We start from the raw sequence: 11,306 nt of genomic DNA, 5'->3' as shown, positions 1-11,306 counted from the left end.
ATTGTAGTGAGGCAGAGTATAGCTGCTTAAAAGATAAATGTAACTTCTAGGGGTACTGATGATCTCCTTCCATGCTTTCATGCATCCTGCGCGCCTATTCTCTGTGACGTGTACAAAAAAACCTCAGGAAGGAATATACAATACTCTACTGTAACCATAGCAACACCATTATGCCCCATTTACCTTTGACAGAAAACACTGCACAAGTTAAGGGATGTTTAGACATTACGTAATTAAAGGATTCCCATCCTTCAATTAGCATGCGAGTGTCTCAGAAAACAGCACAGACAGTACAGACTGCAGGCAGTGAAATGTTTTGACGGTCATAAAACTCAAATATAATCACACTGTACATCCAGCAATTCAGTGGCAAAAAAAAAAAGCATTTAAAATAATAGCTACAGAGTCATCATGCATGAAATTGCTCTCACAATTTAGTCTGCACCTTAGACAACAGGACTAGTGCAAAGCTGCAAAGTTTTATGGAAGCTTAAAAAAAGAAAATGTATCACAATATTGACAATAAAATGTGTGCTTTGCAAAGACTGTATTGTAGACAGGTCATTTTTCAAAACCAAAAGAATAAATGAATACCTTAATAACGCTGTGCACAGTTTTGATGAAATGAAAACTAGTTGAAAGTCCTGTATTATCCTCTGGACTTCAATTTTGGTAAAACCGCCCAAACTAGAGCAGCCCAATTTGAGGCCTGCGGGCCAAGTTTGGCCGGCACCTTGTTTGTTTTGGCCCACTCCGGCATTTGTCAAGCACGTGCTTATTCTTCCTTTTCTTAAGTGCTGTAACATCCTAATAGTAATTACTATCATGTTCTCTCTCTCTCCTTCTCATGCTCATGTGCTGCATCACAGACTTTGGGCTGCCAAAGATGAGAGATTAAGAAAAAGTTGGCAAGACAAAAAAATAATAAACTCACATTAAAGTATAGTGTTTCAATTGTTCTGAAATGTTATTTTAAACATTCATTTTTCGCCAGCAGCCCTTCATTTGCATTAACGTTTGGCCCTTCACGAATTTGGAATAGCAAACCGGATTACTTTTTAAAAAAAATTATTATGAATAAAGTTTGAATATTTTCTACTGCACCACTACCATAATTGTCACAATATTTAAAAGGTACTGAGATCCAAGGTTTTGTTCATAGTGAAAAAAGAAAAATAAGGGCTCATTATGGTTAAGCACTTCATCCAATAGATCCTCTGGTTTTAGCGTGGCCATCCTTCCAAGAACATTTGAGTTTAAGGGCTTAAATTCAGCACAAAGACAGCTTCAGCCTGGTGACCACAGCAACGTAATGAGCAACATGTCATTCAAAGCCCACGGTTGGCTTTCAGATAAAGTCACCTGCACCTCCCTTCCTCTTTGAATGAGAGCCAGCCCTGGTGGGTCAGGTTACTGCAGGGGCTTGTGTGACTTTTACCATATGAATGAAGCCACAGCCATTTTTTTTCAGAGCGGGGTGGATTGTCTCAGGTCTGCAGACTGGATTGTGTGCCACCAGGCTGCTTGTCAGTCAACCCAGACAAGGTTCATTAAACTGATTCCATTAGAGCTAATGAGTTGTTGGTCTGCGGTTATAGGTGGCCTCTCCATTCGGGAGTGACAGACCACATAACTGACTGGCATGTCGATTTAGTTCATTCACACTGACAAGGGACGAAATGTTTTGTCTGCTTCACTGCATGCTCGAGTATTCAGCAACCCATCAAACAACAAGCGATGTTAGATCTGTCTGATCACACAGAGTGACAATACAGAATACAGATACTTGATGTCTAGGCTCTGACTTCAGTGTCCAGAAGAATCAATATCGACTAGCCAACCCCATCGAGCCACACTGGTGGACGCTGGGTTGAAGGCGGGGCTCATAAAACTACTATAAGAGCTATAGCAACAGTGTTAAAGCAGAATTTTCATCAAACTTTAATTTGCAAATTATTTTCTCAGTTAACTGATTGTTTTAACTTTAAAATAGCAGGAAATATGACTTGTTTTGTCAAACCAACAAGCTTAAACCAAACAATTTTGAGTTTCATATCACAGGAAAATACAAAAATCAATGACAATAAAGAAAAAAAAAATAATTGAATGCTTTATTATGTGATGTAAACTACTTTTCTGCCTACAAAAATATTCTAATTTCAGCTCTTTACAAAGTGCGCATGATTGATAGGAGGTAGAAAACGAGCTTTGCCCGATAATAGTTCAGCTAACGGACATAAAACAGATTTACTGTGCGAGGACAGGAGCAGATTGCGGTTCTGCAAACATACAGCGAGCTCAGTACAGCAGAGACCGAGCAGCACAAAACCTCATTAGATACAGAAGTAGACATGAGCTATAATGGGAAGTCAGCTGTGAAGGAATATGGAGACAGAGTGGAGTGCAGAGGGCCTGGTAGCTGCTCCTGTAAGGCCAAACCACAAAGCACATCCAGCGACTCTGAAGGAATATAGCACCTAGTAAACCCGGCAACACACCATTTTCAAAAGCAGAGAGCTTTGATATTTCAGGGCAAGAAAAGCAAATGTAAGTCATAACAAACATACATGGCTGCTTTCCGTGCAGGTTTTGCAGCTCCGGAGCTCTGGTGTTGCGCATGCTGGCACGGTAGTGTGGCTCAGTCGCTCATTATTCAAGTTAAAGTTGGATAAGGAGTAGCGAAGTGAAGGTTTTGGTGTGCGGAAAGAGGACTATTAGGCGTTTCTAATGCAGCTGGATAGTGCGTTTTTTGAGTTGTCCTAACATTTGCGGCCGCACTGGTCAGGAAAACAAGACGGCTTTACGCCCGTAAAGCCAAACAAACAAGCAAAGAGGCAGAGCTGCAAAACTATTCAGCCCATAATACTCAAACGTGAATATCACTCACTCAAAAATAAACGTGACAGCATTACAACACAAGTGACCAAAGAAAAACTAAGCACAGCCAAACAAAAACAAAAACAAAACAAAAAAAATCACGTGCAAATACTTGTACAGGTAAAAGGCGGCAGCACCTGAGCGAAAGAAGCACTTACTTGTATCGACGGGACGAAGCAGCGATCCGTGTTTAAACCGGCGTTGAATAGACTTTAGGAAGTAGCTCGTCAGGAAGATTCATACCTGTGTCCCCCCCCCCCGGCTCCAAGCGCCGCTCGAGGCCCGGACACGTGTCCTGCCAAAAAGTGTTCTTCCGCCAAAAACCGCCGTCCGCGGGAGCGCGTGCCGTCATGTCAAGCCAGTTGGTGTCGGTCTACGGTTGCGAAGGTGTATTACCACATCTGGATCGGTCAGTATCAACCTTGTGTCTGTTGGTCGGAGCAAAGATATGTCTTTGGAAACGTTTTAACATGTCTTGTTTTCTAATAATCGCAACTATGGCGAAAGAAGTGTTTGCAGGTTCCAGCATAATCTTGCACAACATGAAAGTAATTAGAGGCAAAACTTTTTTCTTCTTCTTCTTTCTGACGATTATATACTTATGCCTAATATCCTTGGTTTTATTTGGAGACCGGACTGAACCACGGATGGGTTCGGATAAAAGTTCCCTTCTGTTTCCGTTATAACCAACAGAGTCATTTTAAGCAGTTCAAATATCTTTAAGCCACTTGAATCCTAAAAATGACTGCTTTTAAAAGTTAGTGTTTTAATGATGTCATTACTCTTCCTCAATGTAGACATTTTCTGAAATTGAACAATACCAGGCCTATTGGGTCATCCGTTTTTTGTTTTATTAAATAACTTCTGACAAATTCTTATCGTATCAGCCTTTGCTGTGGTGATTCAATCAGTTTTGAGGTCTTTTAGGTTGTGATAACTGTAATTGTGACACTTTTTTTGCATGCATTTTATCTACAAAGTGTGCAAAGTGAGAAGGAACTATAAAGGAAGCAGCAATACATTATAGAAAAATTGCACTTGAAATAACGCAATGTGGTGGCAGGTTTAATGCGTGTGCAGGAAACAGTGTTAGCAGTAACTAAAGTACATGCTTTGCTGCAGGCTAATACCTTAACTTTTGTCCTAAATAGAAGGGCAGAGCACAACCTCAGAGAAAACCTGAATTGTAGGCTATTAAGCATGTGCTTTTTGGAACAAAAGCACATGGACTTTGTTTGTGCTGACTCAACAGCATTTTTGTGCTACAAACACCCTGCTCAACATCATGCCAGTGGTGTTTTATTGGATCGGATCTGTGGCGTGTGGAGGCTTTTTCAGGAGACTCCAGTCAAATCAAAACTGAACATGACACAGAGTCTGCTTCATGACATGCTACATTATTCTTAAAGCATTAAAGCATCTGGTTAGTTATACTAAGGGTGTGAGATGTGACAAGAAATACCATTTTCTTCATGTTATGTGCATATTTGTAGCCCACCTAGTAGCTTGAACAAATGTTGCCATTCTCCTATAGTTGCATACAGCTTGACCACCGAGCGGCCGTCGGAGCCGAGTGTCCCGGACCAAAATCAGATCCACAAAATACCTAAAACATTAGTCTTCCAAGAACATGATCAAAACACTGTTAAACGTTTTTAACTTAAAGCACGAGTGCGTCTAAACTCCTCGTGCGCTCTTCGCTCGCTATGAGTTTCAAATACATTGTTGCATTATGAGCACAAACTGAATGTATTTCTCTGCTGCTTTAAAAGCACTTTGCCTTGACATATTCGCTGGCATTTCAATAAATCTCATGGCATTTGGTGGCATTCATTTACATTTCTTTTGAATGCATCTGATCAATATGTAGGTTTACACTAATATTATTTCTCTCCAAGTCCCCGTGTGATGTTGTCTTCACCATTCCTGGTCGTGATACGTACAGATTTCTCGGTATGTTTTGAGCTCAGAGTAATCTGAGCGACTGAACGTCTCGACCCTCTTTGTGTGTATACAAGAGTTTGCAAAACATTGGACTTTAATATAATTTTGTTCTCCCTTATATTGTACTTCTATGAAGTTTATATATTGCCCTTGTATACAGTGGTTTGAAAAAAGAGCCCCAGCTGTGTATGGGGAATTGATGCTAATAATTTACAATAAAAAAAAAAAAAAAGAATGTAAGAAGAAAAATATATGAGTTTTGTATCTATGTGAATTAAAGTAGAGGCTGTTCCCTCCTTTCTTTTGTACATGATCCATTTACTATTTTTTTTTTTTAACCAGAGCTTTTACCCATATCACATGGTCTTCACTGACTGCTGGAGTTCTCTCAGTTGTCCTGAAGTTGTCTCTGTTGACATATAACTTCAGTAGCTGTTATTATCGTGCCAGAGGCTTTATTTTCATCCGTCTGTCACATTCTCGTAAACACGAGTCTTACGAACACCTTGGAGGGAATTTCTTCAAATTTTGCACAAACGTTCACTTGGACTCAACGATGAACTGATTAGACTTTGATGTCAAAAGGACAAAGGTTACCGTGACCTCACAAAACAAGTTTGTGGCCATAAATCAAGAATTCATACCCTAATTATGACCAAAAAACAATTTGACAAATGACTAGGATAAAATGAAGAGATGGCTTTTTAAATTCAAAAGGTCAACGTCACAGACTTTTCTGGTCATGATTCAGCGCAATAACACAGGAAAAGAAGGGGAGATTGTGACCATGTTTTACATTTGGTTGGATACTGAATTTCTGACACTAATCTATCAAACTAATCTCCATTGAAAAGAATTGTTTGGACGAAATATAAGAAGCACTTCTGATTCTAACCGAGCACAGTTCGACAGCACCACAAATTACAATCTCCAAAACAACGGTTAAAATCAATCAACAACTTTTTTCGATCAGACTTGACAACAACTGAACATTTGAATCCTTTTGAAGCAAGGATCTATTGCGAGGATGTTTTACCCGTCCGTGGTTTTTAATGTTGTGGCTGATCGCAGTAGCTGTTGACTGACTTGTTTTCTCTTGAAAAGATAAACAATTATTTACAGTTTCCTCATTTTCAGTGCGAAGCAGCAGCCGCTCCACCAAACATTTAAGAACATAAAAGTCGCAAAAGGAGGTAGCCTGTTTCTTAAAGTGTCAGTAGGAAGGTCACACGTTTAAATTCAATGACATCTAGAGACGGTCTATGTTGAGATGTTGAACACTTCCTGTGCCTGTGTAGATTCGTTTCAGGAGTACACTGCAGTCGTTCAGATTAACAACCCATTTACTTCTGTTTATAGTTTACATTCCTGCCATTGTGCCACATCCTACTGAATGTTTTTAACATCCTCAAAATGCTTTAAAGCAACCAGGAGCAAACATAGATTTAATGAATATGATTAACTTTTAAGCTGCATTGTGTTTTGTATTTCTTATCTTTTAGATATTTTGCTTTCTTTTTGTGGGTTTTAGTTAATTGACACTAAATAAAGTGTAAAATAACTCTGAAAACACGGGAAAACAGGGATATTAAATTAAGACAAAATGACAAAACAAAATCTCTGTTTTTTTGTTTATTATTATGTATTGTCTTTACTCGAATGTGTTTCATCACTGCACAAAAAATGAATCATGGTACTCTGACTGTAAGAAATCAAATTTGATGCAAAATTAAAGAGTGAGAGATAAACCAGACAATGAACAGTAATGTCCTGATTTAAGACAATGTTATGTAGGATTGACACTTTTCCACATCCTCTGCTGTGTATGTGTGGCTTCATATACTAAATACCAAATTCCAAAATGATCTGGTTTCCACTTGTTCCTAAATAATATTTAAACTGAAAATGTCTTGCCATATAACTATCTTTGAAGGCACAGGAGTGTTTAGGTCTACACAAACCTGTCAAAGCTCACGCGTCCAAGAATGTGGACGCAATTTACTGCGCGAGTAATAAAACTGCACAACATCTTTCCTCTCTAATAGTCCACATCATGCAGGTCTGCTTCTTTATTTCGGTATGTTCAGTATGTGGCGATCTGGTGAGCGGGAGAGACATTAACTTTCTCTTTCCTGTATTCGTCTCACAAAGAATGTGTTTACAGTGGGTTTATGAGCCGGTTGAGACACTTTCCCTGCTCGTCTCTCCACAGGGCTGAAGAGTGGAGGCAGAGGAAGGGCAGAGGTGTGCTGGATGGAGGCCACAGCCAGGCCTGATGGCAGGAGGCGCCCAGAACACACCGAACTCTAATCACATCCTCTAGTCACAGAGGAGACACAGTTCACGTGGAGACACTGAAAAGGTATGAAAATGGATAGAGCCTCCAAAAGAATGAGAAATTACATACCCTGTAGGCTGACGCAAAAGCATGAATACCAATCAGTCACACCGTCTGTTGGAACACTCCTCATTTTACATAATTGTGCACATCCTAAAATGAGACAGATTTAATTTTAGAAGAGACTCCCACAGTTTGAACTACCACAAAAACATGAAAAATCACAAGTAGGCTGAAAACAAGGAGATTAATTCTGTGGAAATGTCAGTCTGTTTCATTGTTCGTTGTTATGCGGTCATGGGTCGGTCTTTTAATCCTTCCCATTTCCAAAAAAGTAAAATCTCATAAAATGTAATGTATTGAATTGAGTACAAATCCAGATTAAATAATCAAGAGCTGTCTGTAACTGAAGCCAAAAACCAAAATGGTGCATTACAAAATTTGAATGTATTATTAATTATATATAATGTAACAAAGATCATTCTAACCTTATTAACATGGTTTTAAATTGAAGATGCATGTAAAGGGTGTTTTATTCTTTATTATCAGCTTATGTCCCTGATATAAATGATCTAAATAGTTTTTGTCTATCACCCTGTCTGAGAGGGGGGTTCTATTGGGTAGATTTAGGAGCATTTTCTAAAATCAGCATCTACTCTAAAGCTTGTGAGTATGTGTAAAGGTGTTTTGTTTTGTTTTTTCTTTTATCTTCCACTGAAGTCAAAAATGTCTCTGTAAATTTACCAAACCTGTTTGTTATGGGCTCTTGTCCTGAGGCCACGAAACAATGCTCATTTTCAGGTATTCCTCTTTGTTTGTCCCACATGTCAATAGACTTTTTTTTTTCTCCAAATACTGATTTAATACAAAACAAGTGCAACTAAGAGCATTCATTCGGGCTCTGTTCCACATAGATGTCTGGGTAAACCATACCAGTGAGCCAACAGTATAATACAATTAAGTCCTCTAAATCTCCTATGTCTCGAAACTGTAACATAATTAATTAATTTCTATATATTATACATGTTCTATAGTAGTATTCGTAAAATGCTTCAGTTGCAATTGAACTATCCAAGGGTCACATAAACTGTCATAACTTGGTATAAGAGACGTTGCCACTGGGGAGGTGCTGCGCTCCTTTAAAGTTGTTTTTTTTTCCTTGTCACTTGACTCCAAATGTTTTAGCTCTTTTTCCTCCGGGTTAATTTGTCCTCCTTCCTGCTGCACAGCAACCTTCCTGTGTGTCCTGTAGCAATCCAAACTGGCTCACAATGTTAAGGAAAAAAAAAGAATAGAGGCAAGTCTCTTCGCCAGTGGCCTCATTCGTTTATAGCAATTACACTAATTATCCTAGAATTGCAGTCACGATTGAGTCATGTCCAAACATTGCAGCACACAGAGGAAGATCGAGGTGTGGGAAAACATATTAACCTGAATTAGTGCAAACATAGCTCTCTTTATTTAGTGTTGTGATTTTTCGTTTGATTTGTTTTTGTGCCAACAGTTTCAATCAATGAGCACTCACGCTGACATCTGAGGCTAACACAGCAGATAATAGAGCTATACCTGACAGAGGCTGCTATCAGAGCCATCGCAGGTGTCAGCTCGCCTGCTGTACTGCGTTAAATAAAGTACACAGCTCGTCAATTTATGCAAATAAGAACAGATGTTCTGTTGTGCAAACTGATGGGATGTCACAACCGTTGTATTTCCCTGTGTAATGTGACACCTATAGTATTCCCCATGAATAATTCAGATATCTATTTACGTGTTTGATAATCTGTACTGTTCTTTGAAGGCAATTTTAGCACCGTTTCTGGGGAATCCCTCTATTTTTGACACGTGGATTCCTGTTTCATCTACTGTACTGTGCTTTTTTTTTTTAAATTTAAACTTGAGATAATTACATTATTATTCATCATACAATATGACAAAGGAGGCATTGGATTCGGTCCAACAAGTCTTCAAAACCGAACATAGATAATACTATATTCTATAGTATACTATACTGTAATAGATAATTACAAGTGGGAAACGCACAAGGGCAGGAACACAAGGAGTGAGTGATTAAAAATTAAAACATGAAATACGAGCTAAAAGGCAGAACCATATATTATATAGATATCCACATATAGATACTTATTTTTTTATTTCTGTATTTATTATTAACCCAGTGATCAAACATTATAATTATCCTCCAACAGGCCAATCAAATTATTGATAATTCCACAGCTCCCCTCAGCTCTACAGGTTTTTACTGCAACTTTCAGCTCATTGTTTTGGTTTTCAAGCCACCAAAGTTTCTACTTTGCCGAGCCTACATATATGCCATATTCACTTTACTTATAAACCACCAATCCACTGACAAGGTTAGCAAAAAAAAAAAAAAAAAAAATGATTAGAAAGGAAGCTAATAAAAAAGGACCAGAAAACCAGAAATATGATCGCAAATAAACACGAATGTTGCTACATATCTGCTTAAGGAGATATGGCAGCTGATACAGCAAATAGGCAGCGGTTTGCTTGTCAACATACCAGTACAGGCCTTTGTGACCATGGGAATATGCTGTACACGTGTTGTAACAGAAGTGTCTTCTGTTCTTGTTCGCACCCTCAGGTTGTGTGCCCATGAGGTCACTGGTCCTGTTCCTCTTCCTCAGTGCCCAGGCTGTGGCCGCCACAACGGCACAGCAGAAGCATCAGGGCAACAACCCCATCCCCATCGTGGACCCCAAACTCTTCACCAAGCGCCACTACCTCTCACCCAGGGTGCTTTTCAGCTCTCAGCCCCCTGATGCACAGCCAGCAGGGTCAAAGGGCGCCAGGAGAAGGACCGGCAGGCAAGCAGTGCAGCCTCAGCACCGGGGGATGTACTCGGTGTGTGAGAGCATTAGCGTCTGGGTGGGCAACAAGACCAAAGCCACGGACATCTCAGGCAACGAGGTGACAGTGCTGCCAGACGTGAAGATCAACAATGTCAACAAGAGGCAGTACTTCTTCGAGACCACGTGTCACAGCGCTCGATCGGGCAGCCCAGGATGTTTAGGAATTGATGCGAAACACTGGAACTCCTACTGCACCAACTCGCACACCTTCGTGCGAGCGCTGACGTCGTTCAAGAGCCTGGTGGCGTGGAGGCTCATACGCATCAACGTGGCCTGTGTGTGCGTGCTCAGCCGCAAGTCGTGGCGGCAGTGAGGACGCAACACACACGGGCTCGCACACACTCAGTACATACGCAGACACGCTCAACGTCCCAACATGCAGACAGATGTGTCTTTCTCTGCATATCACCAAAGACTTCTCACACTCTGCACAAAGTAAATTATTGGTTTATGTCAGTGTATCAGGACTGCATGTACAGTATACAGGCCAGACCTGGGTCAAACAGTATCTGTTGCGAGCTTAGGTGTTTTTTTTTTTTTTTGTTACCTGTTTGAAATGCCTAGTATTAAAGGGGCTGTCGCTGTGTCTGTTAGTATCCGTTTCAGCTGTAGTTGATAGCAGGCTCAGCTTTGGGGATGTAAAATGCACCTACGTGATAAGTTGGACATAATTGCTCTATGTCTGTTTTGATCACATTTTATCAACAAGCATAACACTGAAAAATGCTCTAAAAAAAAACAACCAAATCTGGTAGTACAAACATTCCTCTTGTCTGAGGAATAACCAACACTCATGTAAGTGCACCTGTGTAATAGTAACCGTTAGGGGAAACTCTCAAGTTATCCAGCCTGGTGTCACACCAAAGCTTATTGTACGCCCTTCAATCCACGAGAGGATACCATGAAGGTGTCTCGTTTTGAATCGCCTTGGCGTGAAAAGTACACACTGTACGCACGTTAAAGAAGGAGGTAATGAGATGGAGGTCATGTGACGACCTTACATGATCTACGTTACGTTACTTGTGTAAAATTACCTTAAGGCAACTTACTTGTCACGCCCAGGTGAAGCAAACGTGACGCTGAGACGGTATCATCTCGTCGACTGACGGGTGGATTACACACTTTGGCGTGATATCAGGTTGTGGTATCACGTGAAAAACTTATCAGAGATGAGGAATTGGTTTTATCGCCAGGAGCAACAATTTAACATTTAATATTTCTGAAAGATAAACATGGATCAGAGAACAGGAAGTTGGCTTCAA

At 40.1% G+C, this 11,306-nt stretch overlaps 1 protein-coding gene across 1 annotated transcript; it reads left to right on the top strand.

The window, feature by feature from the left end:
* The first annotated feature begins 9,787 nt into the window (after positions 1-9,787).
* On the top strand, positions 9,788-10,357 carry ngfb (nerve growth factor b (beta polypeptide)). Its single transcript, XM_069690601.1, has one exon. It carries the CDS (start codon positions 9,788-9,790, stop codon positions 10,355-10,357), a length of 570 nt encoding a protein of 189 aa, XP_069546702.1.
* The last annotated feature ends 949 nt before the right edge of the window (positions 10,358-11,306 follow it).

This window comes from Brachyistius frenatus, unplaced genomic scaffold, assembly GCF_029030835.1.
Source record: "Brachyistius frenatus isolate BFR_SWC_R1_liver_20210118 unplaced genomic scaffold, ASM2903083v1 Contig_10, whole genome shotgun sequence".
NCBI classification, from domain to species: domain Eukaryota; kingdom Metazoa; phylum Chordata; class Actinopteri; family Embiotocidae; genus Brachyistius; species Brachyistius frenatus.
This window is presented reverse-complemented; position numbering and strand designations above follow the sequence as displayed.